A 21,083-nucleotide genomic window follows, 5' to 3' on the forward strand; every position below is an offset into this window, starting at 1 on the left:
TTATCTTTTCGATTCCAATACATAAAAAATGCAATGCGAGAATATCTTAGTCCAATAAGGAGAAAGACGGGCAAGACTCCTGAAAAGAATTTCAATAGGATATAGCGTGCGGAAGATGGTAAACAACTATCATCCACAAACTCCTCCTATTGAAAAAGTGAGTAAGCTGATATTTAAATACATATTTCGTCGTTTAATGTTTGCATACACCATTGAAAAATTACAGGTTGACCGAATCAACGGCCTTTGGAGAATTTGTAATTGGGAAAAAAAGTTCATTCACCACAAGAAATTCATGGTGTTGTACCATCATGCTCGGAGGTTCATTGAAAATGTATTGACGTGCCAGACTCAAGAATTCGCATACTGAATTGTCCTACATGTGCAATGCGCTAATTTCCTAAACTTATGAATATTTTGTTTCTGAGAGTATGGCATAATCGGGTGATGTGGACATTTACATATTATGTTTCCTGTAATCGGTGTATGTGTACATTAACAAAAATCAACTCGGGTTTTCTTCGTCAATTCGAAATACTCAACCCAAAATCGTTTATGTATACATTAACAAAAAGCAATTTTGGGTTTTCTTCTTCAATTTAAAAACCTCAACCCAAATCGGTTTATGTGTATAAATAATTTAGCCATTAAGTAACATAATTAGATTGAGGTTCCTATTTTCTTTAAAAAAATTTTCTTGTTGTAGTGGTAGTAGCCTCAAATGTTATATCTGGGCCCAAACTAGGAAGGATATTTGAAGTCATATTTAGGAATAAACATCGATTCTAAACCTTACTCCATGCATATAGAGTCATAAGTATGAACAGATAAACTGATAAACACTCAACTTCCTAGCGTAATTACTGATTTTTATGTAGGGTGAAAAGGAAAAAGGTACTATCTTGTTGGCTCATGGCCAAATAGGGTCTCAGTGATAGGTTAATATAATAATTTCGAGACTTGTTATCAGATGTCGTTTAGTTATTATTAACCGGGCTATATAGCAATTTTGTTCCAGACTTGAGTTTGGTTTATGGTTTGATTGGATTCTCAAATGGAAGTCCATTAAACTTGGACACAATTTCCGTTTCATATGGAAGACATAAAGATTAGCAAATTAGCAAAAATCTCAACATTTAAAAGGAATAAAAGATACTCAGCCAACTCATTTACAGAATCCAAATTTTATTCACCACAAGATAAAGAAAACATGGAAAACTCGTTGTAATTACTCCATACAATCAAAGTTCCACATATATGGATAAACATCAAATTTCCTAACTCTTAATTCCTCCCACATATATGGATAAACATCAGTATTCCTAACTCTTAATTCCTCTATAGTGTCTATTATGGATAACATTTGATTGTTTGTCGTATATATAGTTTTAAATATATATAATAGTTAATGATTTAGAAACCAGATATTTTTTCTCATTTTATTTATCCATCAGCAAAATTAGCAAGAATCTCAATATTTAAAGGGAACAAAAGATACTCAGCGAACTCATTTACAGGATCTAAATTCTATTCACCACAAGATAAAGAAAACATGACAAACTCCGTATAAGTTGTAATTACTCCATACAATCAAAGTCACATATATGGATAATAAACATCATACTTCCTGACTCTTAATTCCTCCATAGTGTATATTATGGATAACATTTGATCGTTTATCTTATATGCCGCTTTCAATATATACGGTAGTTAATGATTTAGAACCAGATATTTATCCATATACGATAGACTTTAAACAGAAGATACTCATTTTTGGTATAAATATAGTGCTTTGTAAGGACATTATAAATACATTAGCTTTAAATGCATCATTGTCTAGATTCAAATGGTGTGAGAATAATAACCATATCAACAAATCCCTCCTCCATTAAAGCCACACATATATGTATAAGCATCGGATTTCCTAATTAAATCATAATTACTGCGCATATTTTTAAAATCATATTGTACATGTATGAAACCCGATTTCCTAAATGTTAATTACTCCGTATATTTAAAATAAATACGGATAAGCATCCGATTTGCTAAACCATAATTACTGCATTTATTATTTTTTCTGATTCCCACATATAAATTTGTAGATTTGTTATTGTTGGATTATCGAGCATCTTTACTTTCTACAGTATTTCATTTCTAACAAGGTTATTACAGTATTATTCAAGTACTCGGCAAGTTTGCAAGAGCAAAGCAGAAAAGATGGAAGCAAAAGGGATAATCACTATGCTAGCACTAGCAATGTTTGTTGCTCACCAATTGTCTGTCACTAGTAAGATCATCACTTTTTATTACTCCCAAGTCTCTTTTTGTTTTTATAATTAAAACCGTTTTCCATGATAATTAACTTAAAACAAAATTTATGGCAGGTGCTGGTCGAATTGGGGTTTGCTACGGAACAGTTGCAGACAATCTACCTTCACCACAAGAAGTAATAAATCTCTACAAAAAATATGGAATCCAAATGATGAGATTATTTGCACCAACACCTGAAATATTAGAAGCATTAAGAGGAACTGGGATTTTAGTCTCAGTTGGTGTCGAGAATGAAGATTTAAAGGTTCTTTCATCGAGCCAAGAGTCTGCTAATTCATGGGTGGCAACACATATTGTCCTGTACAAAGATAACGTTACGTTTGGTTGGATCTCAGCTGGAAACGAAGTTATCCCTGGAACACTGGCTCAGTATGTCCCTGGAGCCATGACCAACATTTATAACGCTCTGGTGAATGTCAGCTTAGATCAGATTAAGGTTACTACAGTTGTTCCAGCATCTGCTCTTGGCACTACTTACCCTCCTTCAGCAGGTGCTTTTAAGGATGAAGTTGTCGATGTTATGACTCAAGTTTCCAAATTTTTACAAAGTCATGGTGCAACATTAATGGTTAATGTATACCCATACTTTGCTTATGCCGAAAATTCAGCAGATATTTCTCTGCCTTATGCACAATTTGCTGCTGATAAACCTATTGTAGATGGAAACTTGAGTTATTACAGTCTCTATGCTGCGATGGTAGATTGTTTCAATGCAGCTTTAGAGAAGATAGGTGCACCTGATGTTGCGGTTGTTGTATCTGAAAGTGGTTGGCCAAGCGCTGGAAATGAGCCTTATACAAGTGTAGCTAATGCAAAGGCTTACAATGCGAACCTTATTAAGAGCGTTTTGAGCGAGGGAACCCCAAGAAGACCCAATCAGCAATACGATGCATTTCTGTTTGCGATGTTTAATGAGGATTTAAAAATGCCTGCTGGTGTTGAACAGAATTTTGGTTTATTTTATCCTAATATGGACCCTGTTTATCCCTTATTTTGATGTTCATTTGGTTCCAAGGTCACGCCCATGATCTAGGATTTGCTTAACAGTAGTTTAATTAGATTTTTTACTCGTTTACCTAGTTTGGTGATAATAACTATGGCCTGACTTGTGCCATTGTGCTTGTTCATTTGTTGGGCAATCCATCATCGATTCATTTTTGGTATGATATGAGTTGTGTTATTTTTGTATTGTAGAAAATTTATTTTAGTTGGAGGAACATGAAGATATGAAGTCCCTCATCTTTGCATCTGAATGGTAGACTAGATGGTTTAATCAAATTGCCTTAACATGGTTTCATTAGGCAGTCCATTTAAACTGGGATCAAAAACAAAAGTAAATGCAATTCTGAAGGACGGTTGTAACGAATCTATTTTTTAAGGACATTATTCGTTTTTATTTCCGTCAAGTTGGATATTCCAAAACATAATGGATTATGAAAAGAATTTCAACAGGATATAGCGTGCGGAAGATGGTAAACAACTTTCATCCACAAACTCCTCTTATTAAAAAAGTGAGTAAGCTGATATTTAAATACATATTTCATCGTTCAATGTTTGCATACACCATTGAAAAATTACAAGTTGAACAAATCAACGTCCTTTGGCGAATTTGTAATTGGGAAAAAAAGTTCATTCACCACAAGAAATTCGTGATGTTGTACCATCATGCTTGGAGGTTCATTGACAATGTATTGACGTGCCAGACTCAAGAATTCGCATATTGAATTGTCCTACATGTGCAATGCGTTAATTTCCTGAACTTATGAATATTTTATTTCTGAGAGTATGGCATAATCGGGTGATGTGGACATTTATAAACTTTGTTTCCTGTAATCGGTGTATGTGTACATTAACAAAAATCAACTCGGGTTTTCTTCGTCAATTTGAAAAACTCAACCCAAAATCGTTTATGTATACATTAACAAAAAGCAATTTTGGGTTTTTTTCTTCAATTTAAAAACCTTAAACCAAATCGGTTTATGTGTATAGATAATTTAGCCATTAAGTAAAATAATTAGACCGAGGGTTCCTATTTTACTTCAAAATCTTTTTTTGTTGTTGTAGTGGTAGCCTCAAATGATATATCTGGGCCCAAACTAGGAAGGATATTTGAAGTCATATTTAGGAATAAACATCGATTCTAAACCTTACTCCATGCATATAGAGTAATAAATACGAACAAATAAAATGATAAACACTCAACCTCCTACCATAATTACTGACTTTTATTAGGGTGAAAAGGAAAAAGGTACTATCTTGTTGGCTCATGGCCAAATAGGGTCTCAGTGATAGGTTAATATAATACTTTCGAGACATGTTATCAGATGTCCTTCAGCTATTATTAAGTGGGCTATATAGCAATTTTGTTCCAGACTTGAGTTTGGTTTATGGTTTGATTGGATTCTCAAACGGAAGTCCATTGAATTTGGACACAATTTCTGTTTCATATGGAAGACAGAAAGATTAGCAAATTAGCAAAAATCTAAACATTTAAAGGGAATAAAAGATACTCATCCAATTCATTTACAGAATCCAAATTCTATTCACCACAACATAAAGAAAACATGGAAAGCTCGTTGTAGTTACTCCATAGAATCAAAGTTCCACATATATGGATAAACATCAGATTTCCTAACTCTTAATTCCTCCCACATATATGGATAAACATCAGTATTCCTAACTCTTAATTCCTCTATAGTGTCTATTATGGATAACATTTGATTGTTTGTCGTATATATGGTTTTAAATACATATAATAGTTAATGATTTAGAAACCTGATATTTTTCCTCATTTTATTTATCCATCATCAAAATTAGCAAGAATCTCAATATTTAAAGGGAACAAAAGATACTCAGCCAACTCATTTACAGGATCTAAATTCTATTCACCACAAGATAAAAAAGCCATGACAAACTCCGTTTAAGTTGTAATTACTCCATACAATGAAAGTCACATATATGGATAATAAACATCATACTTCCTGACTCTTAATTCCTCCATGGTGTATATTATGGTCTGATCGTTTATCTTACTAGTTGGTCACCCGTACGCACGGGTCAATATCTCGCTTATGATGTTTTAAAATTAATTAATTCATTAAAAAAAATAAGATCGGTAAAAAAAACTAATGAAAATTCAATAAGCTTATGATCTTGAAAATTAATAAAACATCTGGTAAGCTAATAAAAATGCACTGTAATGAAAAAAATAAATTAAAAAGTAATGCCCTTTATACTTTTTTTAATTTTGATATTTTTCAAATTTCTGGAGTTTATATTGGTGCATTTTTCCAATTTTCTCGATGAACATATAACTCATCCATAGCAATCCACATGTTTGGTAATTGGAAAACTATAACTCTTGTAATGTTCGCATATCATTGTTAATTTACGCCTGACTCTTTTTTTTGCGTTCTCCTTTCTTATTCCAGAGTGTATTGGAATGTTTTCGAAGTTTAATTTTAAATTATGATACCAAAAAGAACATATATATTGTACTTAATTCATTGGATCAATCACATTCAATGTACTCATTTCTTGGGTGCAAATCCATTATGTGGCGGATTACACGAAATTCAAGGAATTTCTTTCCCTGCTTAATTAGGCATAGATTGATCAGTCTGGGTCTTTGTGCCCTCCTTAGCATTCAACAATTTTTTTTGATGAGGTCTGTAACTTGTGACACAATTTCTTAAATCCATCCAAATTAGAAACTAGCTTCTTCTTTTGTTTATCAACTGCAAGAAAGCTCAATCTCTACTATTAAACCTCGGTAGCTACTTAATCTTTAGATTTACGCAATCTCTTTGTTTTTATCAGGCTTGCAGGAGATGCTGGTCTATCAGCGACGTCTAAAGATTCTGGAACTATCTTTGCGCTCCTCTCTGCAACAAATTTCTTTAATTTTCTTTCTCCTAATGCTTCCAAAGAAACAAAGTTGTTGATGTGTGATGATAATTGATTGCAATCAGTGAAGCTTCCATTTAACTCCCTAATCTTTTCTAATGTTTCTGTAAGTTGGTTAGAGGTGCAACGAATGATTTCTCGACCATCTGTGAATAAAATATTACCCCTCTTTGTAATGGAAAATATTGACCATCTTGTTTTAGAGTGTGCCCCTGGAAATCCTACTCTGAGCTCTCTATTCCAACTCCATGACTTATAGTACTCCTCATTCATATGGTTACTACTACTACTACAACTATTCAATACACAAACGACGATTCATGACAAAAATTCTGCGGAAATAAATCTGCTTACTCGGGGTATGAAGCAAGTGAAATTTCTCATCTGCCAAATCAAAGGCCACGATATCCGCTGATCCAACACAGGGCCAATGAAGTGCCCCATTGACACAAACACCTGCTGGATCTCCCATGCATTAAAGCCTCGGCCATAAGTAGTAGTTGATTTCTCCTGCACTTCTCCACCCGCTGCCACTCCGTATATACCTCTACATGCCCGTTGAAGGAGGAGTTTTCCGGGTTGCCCACATAGAAAATTCTAACAACCTTATACTTATTAGTAAAAGGGTGGTAGCCAAATCCATACGCAATGTGAACACCATGAATGCTTTTTTTCTCGTCAATCAGTATTCCTGGAAGTTTCATAAATTCTCCAGTAATGGGATTGCATATGTATAAAGGTTCATCGGGACTGATTGTGATGCCTAATAAAGGGATATTAGGGATGCCTTTGTATTTTGTCTTGACCGTTAGACAAATCAATCCATTAGCTGAAGATAACTTCAGAGACGTCTACCGGTAATTCGAGGTTCATCTTCCTTGCGCGGTACTGCTGGTCAAAACTAATCCCATCGTCGTAGTACTCTAAATACCAGATAGCTCGGATGCAGGCATTAGCTTCTAGACCCACGAAAATGGTCTTCTTAGAATCAGAATGTCATGTACCTGAGTACAGTGACAAGGTAGGGTTGATAAATTGAGGACAAATCTCTCTCAATTCCAAAGAAATCGAGCCTAGTGGTTCTGAAGAACACATCATAAATCGTTAAAACGATATTTTGATTATGAATTGATTAGCTTTCACAATACAGAGACACTAGCCTTATATAGCTAGGTTTACTCAACTTGATCTAACGATCACAAGACACCCAGATGGTTACATCTCAACCATCTATTACACTTATAATTAAATCTAATTAAACTCTAATTAACAAGTAATATTAAAGGCTAACTACCACCATAATTATGATATGGGACATCCTCCTCTCTTATGCGGATACATGACATTCCCTCCCCTTTGAGAACATCCTTGTCCTCAAGGATGTGAACTTTGCAAACAAATCTGGTGCGTAAGTAACGAGTCATCTGTGGATGCAACACATCCAGAAGTTTTCAGAACTGCCAGCTTGATAAGCAAAGGCACAGTGAAGGTAGCAGCTTGAAATCCAAAAAGAAAAATGTTACCCTAGGTAACTCTTCTCTCTCATGTTCTTCCTTCTCATCTGAATCTCATTCAAATCTCTACCCTAATCTCTTCTTGTTCAATCCCTTTGTAGTAGACACTACGGGAAAAAACATCATTGACGACACAAGATAAGAGTTGCAGTACCCCTACGACAACTCCATTCCATGCATTGTGGAACGGGGGTATTGTAGAAATTCCAAGTTTTTCTACAATGGATGACAAGTGTTGTAAAGGGTGATGTGATTCATGGTTCGACAATAGTTTGTCAATGTTGTGATTCTCTTTCGATTTTTTTTGATAACCTAACACAACTCTTGCTTGTATTGTAGAACAATCGTGGACAACATAAGTAGTATATCGTAGAAACATATACAACAACAATTACCAGTATTATGAATAATATTTGCACAACACTTGTATGAATTGTCGAACTATCTTGGACAACACCTGGTTATGTCGTAAAGACATTTTTCACAACCTTTGGTATGTGTAGTTGAAATATGGAATACAACTCTTATTAGAAGTTGTGTGCATAAAACTATTTTGAAAAAAAAAATTATAGCTGAAGCCGAATTGCATGAATTGCCGAAAGTATTTCACATTCACATTAACATGCAAGTGTAGCACATTTACATTCATTCAAGTTAACCTACCACTCCAATTGCATTACCTAGCTAACTTCAAATCACCTTGTATGAAAGTGTGTTGCGCAAAAATAAAATGATAGATTCTTTGAACATGACTAAAAATATCATATAAATCGTACGTGCGCAAATTTATTCCATAGATGGAACAACTAGGTGCTGATTAAAGTACAAAAGAGTAACTATTCATTCATATACAACCAGCTATTGAAAACTGATGCTGAAGATGGTTGGTTGGACTCGAGACTCATGGCAAGAGATTTTCTTCAACTTGGTCCACATTCTCCAGTTTACAGCTGCTTCTGTATGTTACAAGTTGTTGCTTTATTGAAAAGCAATTGTCACCCTACAATTCAAAGTTTGAACCACATATGAGAGACTGAAAAATCAGACTGAAGTTTCTGCAAGCATTAAGTTTTTCATCAAAGACATCCTAGGTTCCCACATATTTGCATTTGTTAGGCTTTCAGATCAGTGATACTAGGTTGTTGCAACTGTATTTACAGTTTTCTGCTATGTGGGAATGCTCACATAGCAAGAGTTAAGTAAACACACTAAGAAAATAATTAGGCAGATGTGAATTCCATGCAACAGCTTGAACCTGAAACAAGATGAAGTAATAACAAAAATGGAAAAACTACATATTGATAGAGCGGGCTGCCACGGACTTCCACTTTGGAATTGTAAGCTACATTATGGTCCTAATGGTTAAGAAAATTGGCTGTTCATTTCGTAGCAGCGATTGTTGATTTGTTTTTGTTCTCATGACAAAATTTCCATGGGATCTTATAAAGTCAAAGGATGGCCGAAAATTTTCCATGGGATGTTATTGCTGATGTGATTAGTTGGAGTGGTAATTATTATGGCATATGCAATATAAGCAATAGAGAAATTCAATCCTCAGTCCAGTTTCAATAACTTCAAAATTAATTAGGGAAGAATGAAAAATACCTAGAGAATCTTGGAGCAAGTGAGTGAGCTTTGAATTCCTGCACAAATTGGGAATATTCAAAAATCATAATGTTAGTTTGGCATTAAGTAGAAAATTATAATCATATCAAACAAGCAAAATTAACAATATTAAATTTGTATCTTCATCAGATATCCTCATAAAAGATGACCTGAAAGGAATATGTGGGATTTTGGTCGCCAGCGCTGCTATCACACCTCCCAGTGCAGATAAGGATCTGTTAATAATTTGAGTTTCTTTCAGCGGATCTCCTTAAACGTCTGGCTTGGCTAATCTCTCACTTCCAGCAAGGTCATGAAGCCATAACTTGCTTCTTGTGTATTCTCCATTCATCAATCAATGCTGCATCATATACCACGATTGAATTTCTAGTAAAACAACAGTTAAAATTTCACAACAACAAATAAAAAGGCCATATAGGTTTCTTACACAATTTGGTATCAGAAAATCATTAACTATAACTTTATCTATCTGTGTGGTTTGTTTCTCATGTCAATAAGAGAAGAAAAGGGGTACCATTTGGATCAGATGTTGTGCTCTTTGCTCGCAAAGATGTCACCAACTTTAAGATTCACAAACATAAAGAGGATGCTAACCGTCACTATAAATCCAAAGAACATCAACGCCTTTAGCAGTCTGAAAATCTGTGCTGAACTTTCTCCTACCCAGTGACACTATCTGATTTGCGTAGCCCGGGAAGCAGAAAAGCATATACAGAATCAGCACTCATAGAGGAAATTAATAAGTTGTTGAGAATCAGCACTCTGTAAGCAGTTAACGCGGAGCACATCTAGCTTGTCAAAGCAAGAAGAGCATAATAAAACATCAGATCCAATAGCTTATACTCAAAGGATGACAAGGGACAATTTATCGCTAAGGTTGGATGGAATAGGTCCATCGAAATTGTTGAACCCAGGTCCAAATTCTTTAATTGCTATAGGGATTGGTTCCAGAGAATGAGTTTTTGCGCAGTGGGAAAAGCTCAGTTAACATCCTTGCACAAGTGGGTTAATATAACTAAAGAAACTAGGCTAGTGCTCACAGATGCTTACATCAACTTCGTGTACAAAAAATTACAAATTTCAGGAGCCAGTGTTCCATCCAGAGAAAGATCCTTCAAAGCTCTGCAAGTAGAAGAAATTTCACATCGTTAATTCATATTCTCTCCACAAATCCAACAAACTTTTCTCTCTCACAAGGTTCAAGCTCGATAAGATTAAGGTTGAAGCCCTATATGATTTTTCCCACAAACCATTGAATTTCCAACCTCCCACCAATACTACTACTTTTCAGTTCCAGGACTGAGGTCTATGTCGTCAAGGGCAAATAAACTGACACGAGAAATTTACACTCCGCAAATCATGACAACAACAAATTTAAATTTACACAATAAAACAACCAATTTATCATGAACAGCAACAAAAACCCTAATCAAAAGACAAAACCACTTACAAGACTAGTGGCATCGATGTTGTGTACAGAAACTCCAATACCTCCAGCAGATTTACTAATAACAGCACACTCCTTCAAAGTGTCGTATATTCCTTCAATATTGTCCTCTATCATGCACACATGGAAGCCTCTACTCAACTACAAATTCCAACAAAACCTCAATTAGTCAGAAAATTAATCCTAATATCAAAATAACAAACAAAGAAAAAACATAACATACTTGAGGCCTTGGTGTCCTTGCATTGAAAAGAGTAGGAGAAGCATGGGCAAACCAACGCCGTGACATAAGATGATATGTTTTAGAACAGGATCAATATTGTCTTTGTGGATTCCAACAGCAACCTCAGGAGAAGAAATCTCCAACCAGCTTGGTGGTGTTCTGTATCAACCCAGATCAAACAGTCAATACCTTCTCACACCCAAAACACCCCTCCAACATTAAAATCATACCAATACATCAGAAATACAACAGATTTGTAAATTGAAGCTACTTTTTATTGTCAGTATGTACCTGAATGAGTGATTCAGTTCTCTCTACTTCCATGTGTTAAAATATAACGCCATTTTGTCTGTACTTAATTACAGGTTGTACATCTAAGCTGCAATCCTCAGAGAGTCCTTCCGAAAGTTAGACTTTAAGCCTTCCTCCGTCCTGATGTAAAGGAAATAAGAATCAAGTCAGATTCAAAATAGAGAGCTTAGAAGACAGAAGAAATCTAAAATAGACCGCAATTAGACCTCAAATGGCTAAAAAGGAAGACCATTCAAAACAAAATTAGAAGGAACTAAGAGTTACAAAACAAAATTGGGAACTAGGGTTCCTGAGAAACTAAAAAAAACACAAAAATCAATAACAGAACTTGGAGATTGAAAATAATTTACCGCATAATTTAAGTTAAGATAATCGTTACGACGCTTACAGCTATTGATAGTTAAGGCACCCATGGTGACAAATCTTCAGAAATTCGTGTTCGAATCTTCAATATGAACAAAGCCCATCTTTAATTTCTCCATTTCTAACTCAATTAACGATTCACTAAGAAAACCCTAGTTCTCGATTCATAACAGGACTCAATCTTCTTCTTCATAATTAGCAGAAACACCAACTCCTTCTTCTTTTATACATCCTCACGATTTAAATTTCCTCAAGCCATACCTCAATTTCACCTCTCGATTTTCAACTGAAGAAGAGCAGAGAAGAAGAACGAAAAAGAAGAAAGAAGAAGAGAGAATAAGAAGAGAAAATGAGTTTCAAAGAAGCCATTGCAATTTGAAAGAACCGATCTACAACTTCCGTAAGTTTTTTTACATAAGAGAGTGATCGAGAAATAGATTCTGTGGTGAGTTAGGGTTTTCTTTTGCAAGGGAGGCGGAAGATAAGGTTAGAGACGAAGATAAGAGAGGAAAATGAAGAAACTGTGAGAAATTTTCTTTTGATCTTCTATATACCTATCTTTAAATGGACAAGATTTGATTTAAATATGGTCATACGGATTAGGGATATCTTTGGATGGTGGAGATTTGATTTGAGACTGTCATACGGATCAAGGAAAGTGTGTTTTCTTTGTGTGTTTCTTTGTGCTTTCTCTATGTGGTTCCGGATTGAATTTCGACTAGTCACATAAGTCGTGAAGTAATTTCGACTATCCATACATGTCATGAAGTAGCTTTAGTTCACACCGGAAGACTCGGGTTCTCAGGATACACCATTGAAATCGATAAATATGAAGCTCTTTGTGTGTTTTTTTGTTCTTTTTTTGTGATTTCGATTTGTGCTTTTGTGCTTTATTTTTTTGCTTTCGGTTTATTTTAACTAGGGTTAGCAAGATACATCATCGAAATTGATAAATATAAAGCTCAGTGTCGACTCGAACTTCAAATGTAGCATAATGGCATACAAACTATGAATCGGGAAGCTCCAGGAGGGTTCTGACTTCAAGCTTAGCATAATACATCATCGAAATTGATAAATATGAATCTCAATGTAGATTCGAAATTAGGTATAACGACAAATAAAGTATGAATCATGAAGCTCCAAGAGGGTTCTGACTTCAAACTTGACATGATACATCATCGAAATCGATAATAAATATAAATCTCAGAGTCGATTTAAACTTAAAATATGGTATAACGACATAGAAACTATGAATCATGAAGCTCCGGGAGAGTTCTGACTTCAAACGTAGCATGATATATCATCGAAATCGATAAATATGAAGCTCAAAGTCGATTCGAACTTCAAATATGGTATAACGACATAGAAAATATGAACCAAGAAGCTCTGTGAGGGTTCTGACTTCAAACTTAGCATGATACATCATCGAAATCGATAAATATGAATATCAATGTCGATTCGAACTTCAAATTCGGTATAACGACAAACAAACTATGAATCATGAAGCTTCAGGAGGGTTCTAACTTCAAACTTGGCATGATACATCATCGAAATCGATAAATATGAATCTCAGAGTCGATTCGAACTTCAAATATGGTATAACGACATAGAAAATATGAACCAAGAAGCTCTGGGAGGGTTCTGACTTCAAATTTAGCATGATACATCATCGAAATCGATAAATATGAATCTCAATGTCGATTCGAACTTCAAATTCGGTATAACGACAAACAAAATATGAATCATGAAGCTTCAGGAGGGTTCTAACTTCAAACTTGGCATGATACATCATTGAAATCGATAAATATGAATCTCAGAGTCGATTCGAACTTCAAATATGGTATAACGACATAGAAACTATGAATCATGAAGCTCTGGGAGAGTTCTGACTTCAAACTTAGCATGATACATCATCGAATCGATAAATTTGAAGCTCAATGTCGGTTTGAACTTCCTAAGAACGATGAATTCATTCATCTACAGCTAAGATTCCATCGGAATATTCTCCGAAACCTTAAACACACCACAAATTTGTTAACTTCGACATTGAACCTGGCTACGAGCTCAAAATCTGGCCGCGAGTAGACTACAATAAGTCGGAAACTGCGTAAGAACGATGAATCCACCCATCTACAAGTAATATTTCATCGGAATATTCTCTGAAACCTTAAACACACTACAAATTAGACACTGAACCAGGCTCTGAGCTCGATATTTGGTCGCGAGTGGACTATTATAAGTCGAAAACTTTATAGGAACGATGAATTCACCAATCTACAGATAAGATTCCATCATAATATTCCATTTACAGGTAATATTCCTTCGAGATATTCTACGAAACATTAAAAAAATCATATTTCTGCATATTGTATGCGTACCCGGATCCAAGATCGAAACCTGGCCGTCGAATCCCCCAAACCTCATTTTTTCCCACATTCTATATTTTAACTTCAACAACACTTATAAGTGTTGTTATACGTTTCTATTAAAAAAAAAAAAACTAAACTTGTGAACTGTAAGGATGGTTGATGAGCTAGACATCCATGCATTAGGTTCATGTTCGAATCTCCCCTCTAACGTATTTTTCATTATCATATTTTTGTGTTCTTCAACAACACTTGTGAGAATTGTGATAGTCTAAGTCACTACACTTATGAAACAAAGTTGTTATACCTAAATGTCGTCACAACAGTTTTGCTAAAGGAGTTGTCGTTTGTTTTCTTAGCGCAACCCCTTATTCCTAAGAGTTGGTAGTGATGATATACGACAACTCTTCCTTTGAAACCAGTTGTAAAACATAGGACTTTCTACGATGTATAGCGAAGTGTTGTAAATCTCCAGTTGTAGATGTATATTTTTCCTGTAGTGAGAGATCACTACAAATTGTTATCAGAGCATCTATCACCTGGACCTGTTATGGCTAACAAAGCTACCGTTGAAGAACTTACAAGGAAAATTGAAGATCTCGCTAGAGCTCTGGAAGATTACAACAAGAAAATTGATGAGATTACCAAGTCTCAAAGTGATTCCTCAGTAAAATATGATGCAGTGTTAAAGACAGTTGCTGAAACTAAAGAAATCCAAGTTAAATCGACGGCTGAATTAATGGAAGTAATTAATACTGCGTTTGAATCTCATATGAACCGTTATATTGAAGTCTCAGGTGGAAAAAACGTAAATCGAGAAAACCAATCTGGCAACGGTGATGGCGTTTTGGGACCTCCACCAAACTTTAATCAGAGTAATTCAGGTGAAAAATTCATACAATCTCATTTTACTATTTATATTCATGAGATGAATCAATTTCAGCAACCTAGACCAAAAATAGAATTTCCAAGAACTGACAGTACTAACCCCAGATCATGGATTCGGAAGTGTAGAATTTTTTTTTTGCTGCATAATATGTCAGACCCTCAGATGGTCAATCTAGCTTCCATTTACTTAGAGGGGAAGGTTGATACCTGGTTTCAAGATTTTCAAATCGGTAAGCAGGTTATTATAGCATGGGAAGATTTCTTAAGATATATTTGTATGCGATTTCAAGAATTGGGTCATGATGATGTTGTAGGAGAGTTTAAAAAACTCTGTCAGTTGGTTTTTGTCCTAGACTATCAAGAGATCTTTGAAGAATTGAAGGCATTGATGTTAGCTAAAAACCCACACCTCACTGAGGAATATTTCACTTCTAGCTTCATTAGTGGCCTTAAGGATGAGTTAAGACTACATGTTCAAATGTTCTCACCCAAGACACTTACTAATGTTGTCTACTTAGCCAGAATGCAAGAGGCACTCCTTGAAAATGCTGCTAACAAGAATAAGCACTCTTTCAGACCTCCAACACTTTATGTTCCAGACAATTATTCTCAAAGGAACATACCTTCTCCAGTCACCAGTCCAAAAACTTTCACCAAAAATTCTTCACCTACCCCTGTTAGTTCTCCACCACCAATAAAGAAGATATCCTATGTTGAAATAAGGAAGCGCAGAGAAAAGGGACTCTGTTATAATTGTGATGAAGTGTTTCAAGCAGGACACAAGTGTGTTAAGAAACATATTTATATGCTAGCTGCTGATGATGACGAATGCACACAATCTGGCGAAGACTCTCCTCTTGACACATCATTGTCTACAAATGTAGAGGAAGAAGTAGAAATCTCAGTACACGTATTAGCTGGAAATGTCTCTCACAACACCATACGGATAGAAGGAGCATCCAAGAAACAATCATTAACTATTTTGATTGACAGTGGGAGTACACACAGTTTTTTAGATCCAGCAGCAGCAGCAAGATGTGGTGGATTGATGGTTCCTACAACTTCTTTAATGGTAGGAGTAGATAATGGGAACAAGATGGTGAGTGATGCTAAGTGTCCTTATTTCAATTTGCAGATGCAGCGGCACAATTTCCAATTCGATATGCGGCTCTTAACTCTAGGAGGCTGTGATACATGGTTCTTGGAGTGGACTGGATGCGTGGAATGAGTCCAATGGTCTTTGACTTCAACAAACTTACTGTGGAATTCAACAAGGAAGTGAAGCACATTAAACTTCAAGATAACACACCTACAGCTCAACTCTCTATGATGTCTGGCAAAGCATTCCATAAATGGCTTAAGAAAAACAAAGGAGGCATGGCTGGTCGACTTTTCGCTATTACTGCTTGCGAAGAGCAAATAATTACACCAGAACCCATTTTAACCTTACTCCCAAAATACGACTCTGTGTTTCAGGAACCAAAAACACTTCCACCATCTAGAACACATGATCACCATATTCCCTTGAAACCCCTCACCACCCCCCCCAAATCAGATATCTTATTGCATACCCTACATTCAGAAAGAGGTGGTTGAACAGTTGGTGCAAAAGATGCTTAGAACTTGTGTGATTCAGCCTAGTCGAAGCCATTTTTCTTCTCCAATATTACTTGTCAAAAAGAAAGATGGTAGTTGGCGGTTCTGCGTAGAAACAGAAAACTGAATGAAGTCACCATTAAGGATAAATACCCTATCCCTATAATAGAAGAACTCTTGGATGACCTGTTTGGTTCTAAAGTATTCTCCAAAATAGATTTACGAGCTGGGTATCACCAAATTCGAGTTTTTATTCCTAATATCTACAAAACTGCCTTTAAGACACACCAAGGAAATTATGAGTTTCCGGTGATGCCATTTGGCTTAACCAATGCACCTGCATCCTTTCAAGCCTTGATGAATGATGTTTATCAGCCACATCTGAGGAAATTCATTCTGGTATTCTTTGACGATATTTTGGTGTATAGCCCTGACATGAATTCACAGTTGAAGCATCTGGAAATTACTCTTAAGACCCTGCAACAACACCAACTTTTTTCTAAGCTCAGTAAGTTCACCTTTGGACATCCTAAAGTTGAGTACCTTGGTCATCATAACTGGAGAAGGAGTCACAGCTGATCCAACTAAGATAGCATGTATGCTGAAATGGCCAAGACCAACCAATCTAAAAGAACTTAGAGGCTTCCTTGGTCTCACGGGTTACTATAGAAAATTTGTACAAGGTTATGGAATTATCATCAAACCTCTGACAGAGTTTTTGAAGAATGATAATTTCCATTGGAGTGATGTTGCTCAAAATGCATTTGAGGCACTAAGGCAAGACGTCACCACAACACCAGTCCTTGTGCTTCCTGATTTCACTTTGCCATTTGAGGTAGAGACTGATGCATGTGACACAGGTGAGGGAGCTGTCTTAATAAAGAACAAGAGACCCATTGCTTATTTCATCAAGAGAATGGGTACAAGTTTTCTCTCTATGTCAACCTATGAGAAGGAGTTACTTGCTATAGTGATGGTTATCTCAAAATGGAGACCTTATTTATTGGATAACCACTTCACTATTTATACAGATCTTCAAAGTCTGAAGTATTTCATGGAGCAAAGGCTTCATACTATGGTGCAACAAAAATGGCTTTCTAAGTTGCTTGGATATAATTACACTGTTATCTACAAGAGAGGTGTGGAGAATAAAGTTGCTGATGCCTTGTCAAGAGTCCTTTCTTCATATTCATTTGCATGCCAGATCATATCCCAACTTCAACCTACTTGGTTTGGTGAGGTGCAAGCTAGTTACACATCAGATCTTCTAGCATCTGAACTCATTCAACAACTCACCATTTCACCTACAAGCAGAAGTCCTTATACTCTTCTACAAGTAATTATCAGATATAAGCATAGAGTATACATTGGCTCCAATAGTATAATGAGACAACAAGTGATGGATGTAGTCCATTATTCTTCTGTGGGTGGATACTCTGGCATTCAATCTAACTATTAGAGAGCCAAGACCTACTTCCATTGGGTGGGTATGAAGAGAGACTTGTTTTAGTATATCAAAGAATGTGACATCTGCCAACAACACAAACATTCAAATACTTCACCTGGAGGCTTGTTACAACCACTTTCAATTCCAGACCAAGCATGGCAACACATCCCAACAGAATTCATTACTGGACTTCCAAAATCAGAAGGTAGAGAAGTCATCATGGTAGTGGTGAACAGATTCACCAAGTACAACCATTTCCTTCCACTCAGCCACCCATCACAGCTGCTTCAGTGGCCAATGAATTTCTTGATAACATTTACAAACTGTATGGCTTACCAGCTACCATAGTATCTGATCGAGATAGTATATTTCTCAGCAATTTTTGGAAACAATTGTTTACTAGGATGGGCACAACATTGCACATGAGCTCAGCTTACCATCCACAAACTGATGGGTAGACTGAGAGAGTCAATGCATGTTTAGAATCTTATTTGAGATGCATGACTAGTTATAGACCTACCAAATGGGTTCAATGGATATCTTTGGTTGAATGGTGGTTTAATTTCACTTATCATACTACCCTTAAAACCACTTCTTTCCAAGCACTTTATGGTTACAGTCCCCAACAATTTGGTCTCTTCTCTCATCAAGTAAGATCCAATACATCTGTGGAAGATTATTTGAAAGAAGACAAGCAATGGGAGTTATACTGAAATCCACTCTAGAAGATTCACAACATGGAATCAAGCAACAAGCTGAGAAGAGGAGGATTGAAAGAGAATTCCAAGTTGGTGACTGAGCTTACTTGAGACTCCATCCTTACAGGAAGACATCTGTCCAGCTCAGAAGGAACTTGAAGCTCTCTGACAACTTTTTTGGTCCATATCAGGTTACTGCTAGAATTGCTTAAGTTAGGAGAAGGATTACTTCCTCAAACCACATTGCCATCACTAGACTCTAAAGGCTGCATGAAGGTCACTCCTCTACAAGTTTTATCTACTAGAATTGTGAAGAAACATCAACAACTGGTGGATCAGATCTTAGTACACTGGACACACTATAACACTCTAATTAACAATTAATATTAAAGACAATGAGCATGTTCTCTCGGCTAATTTTATCTCCGCCGCTCGCTACTTTGGAAGTTGCAGCCTCGAATGCTTACCATCATGTACCGGCATAAGAGAGGATAGTGGCCTGGAAGCTCTGTTTACATCCTTGAGGACAAGGATGTTCCGAAGGGGTGGGGAATGTCATGTACCGACATAAGAGAGGAGAGTGGCCCTTATCATAATCAGGGTGGTAACTAGTCCTTAATATTAATTATTGTTAGTAGTTAATTAGGGACAATTATTTGTTAATGATAGTTGTAATTGATGGTTGGGATGTAACCATCTGTGAGGCTTAGGATCGTCTTGGGGAAAACCTAGTTATAAGAAGTCAGAGTCTGTAATGAGAACCTCAACCAAATTATAATCAAATTGAATCATTTAGTCGATTTTAGGCTGTTCGAAAGAGCAGAGAAACTTGATTCTTTGAATCAAGTATTTATCTTGTCATTGTACATCTTGGTACATGAAAATCGGTGTCAGTTTCGTTTCGATCCATGGGGGATTTTTTATATCGAGCTAGGGCTAAATGCCAACTCTATGTCAAGTTACAGGATATGAAGATAAAGTATCAAGTTCTTCTTGACGACAAACCTTCATTCATTCGAAATTATAATCTTTGGCAACTAGAGTCTCAAATCAACTTCACCAGGTTTAGGTGATGCAATTAAAATACCACCAGTAGCATTCAGTCAAGTTCATCGAGTTGTGAATACGGAAGCTACGAAGGAGGAGGGTTTCATTAACGAATCGGTAGCTAAATTCAGTCAAGTTATTACTCCAATTTATATTCCTGATGCTACTCCAGATTCAACTTTGGATCCCGATTCAATTTCTGGAGCTAAGACTCATTTAGTTAATGGTTTAAATGGATTTTTAAGATCGACATCAAAAAATGGAGACTTTGCTAATTCAGTTGGTGATTTCACTGTTTCTCCATCTGAGGAAATCAAATCAACTCCTCCTGGTGTTGACGAAGAAAAGGATTCTCTCGAATTAGAGTTGATTCCTCAATTTCTCTTTGTTGAAACGAAAGATGATGATGATTGTTTCGATTTCGAATTGCTCATTCCTTGGTTTTTCTTAGATGAAGAGGAATATTTACCTAATGAGATGAATTTTCAAACTACAGAAGTTATGAGTGATGAGGGTAATTGTGAGAAACTCCACAGTTCGAAAGAGTTCGTCAGTGGTGACAGCAAAGTAATCAGTGAGAATCATCTTGCTTTTCTTCTTGCTTATACTTGATTATTGTTTGATCGTGGAAAAGATTTCCGACTTATTAAGTGTTTTTCTTACTTAGCTGGAATTTCTGAATTTGGTTTTGATACACCTACTTCATGTTCGTTTCAATTATCTGTTTGTTCTATTTTGATGTCTACCTACAATCGTAATTCTGTTCATGACTTGATTCTCAAGCCTGGGTACCTATTAGATAGGTTGTTGGGAAAATAAAATGTTGATGTGTTAGCTAAAGGTAGTGTTATTAGTACTGCTGAAGTATTATTTGATAAAATGTCTGGGAGTAATGCTTTGAATTTGAGTGATTTTGTAGTTCAAATGGGTAGAGTTATTGACCGCGGAAAAGAGAAATTGCAAGTTCATTCTATGTTGGGATACTTGATGTAGTTTTTAAAGTGGTAGTAAAGTTCGTTCAACTCGGATTGTGTAAAGGTTTGATTTAAGAACTAAGAATAAAAATACTAAAAATATATTCACAAGGTTGTCACGAATATCGAGAGAGACTGAGACTCAGGATTCCACCAAATTCCATTCATGTGATTCAAATAATAATTCCAATCAATTATAGATCAAATATTAAAAATATGGACTCTTATTCTTTGCCAAAAAGTAGATTTTTGAAAAGCAATGATTGTAAATCAAAAGCATGATGTATCAAAAATACATAGACCAAGCATACACCATCAAACGAAATCACACCCGTTCAATAAAAA

At 35.8% G+C, this 21,083-nt stretch overlaps 1 protein-coding gene and 1 long non-coding RNA gene across 2 annotated transcripts; one reads left to right on the forward strand and one right to left on the reverse strand.

The window, feature by feature from the left end:
* The first annotated feature begins 2,135 nt into the window (after positions 1-2,135).
* Positions 2,136-3,403, forward strand: LOC113343440 (probable glucan endo-1,3-beta-glucosidase BG4). The gene is made up of 2 exons (XM_026587617.1): positions 2,136-2,287; positions 2,385-3,403. The coding sequence occupies exons 1-2, from the start codon at positions 2,218-2,220 to the stop codon at positions 3,326-3,328; spliced, it is 1,014 nt and encodes a 337-aa protein (XP_026443402.1). The 5' UTR covers positions 2,136-2,217; the 3' UTR covers positions 3,329-3,403.
* Positions 3,404-8,662: 5,259 nt separating this feature from the next.
* LOC113343451 lies at positions 8,663-10,870 on the reverse strand. Its single transcript, XR_003357254.1, has 6 exons — positions 10,828-10,870; positions 10,428-10,499; positions 9,972-10,053; positions 9,527-9,717; positions 9,357-9,394; positions 8,663-8,751 (listed from the first exon to the last, which is right to left on the reverse strand). It is a non-coding gene; the product is annotated as an uncharacterized LOC113343451 (long non-coding RNA).
* Between the last annotated feature and the right edge of the window lie 10,213 nt (positions 10,871-21,083).

The sequence above is a fragment of the Papaver somniferum genome, unplaced genomic scaffold (assembly GCF_003573695.1).
Source record: "Papaver somniferum cultivar HN1 unplaced genomic scaffold, ASM357369v1 unplaced-scaffold_6, whole genome shotgun sequence".
Classification (NCBI taxonomy): domain Eukaryota; kingdom Viridiplantae; phylum Streptophyta; class Magnoliopsida; order Ranunculales; family Papaveraceae; genus Papaver; species Papaver somniferum.

What these genes read in the sequence shown, in the direction of transcription:
- LOC113343440 (XM_026587617.1), top strand. Translation starts at nt 2,218, where the DNA reads ATGGAAGCAAAAGGGATAATCACTATGCTAGCACTAGCAATGTTTGTT. An exon ending in TCACCAATTGTCTGTCACTA is followed by an intron (nt 2,288 to 2,384) that starts GTAAGATCATCA and finishes AATTTATGGCAG; the next exon opens with GTGCTGGTCGAATTGGGGTT.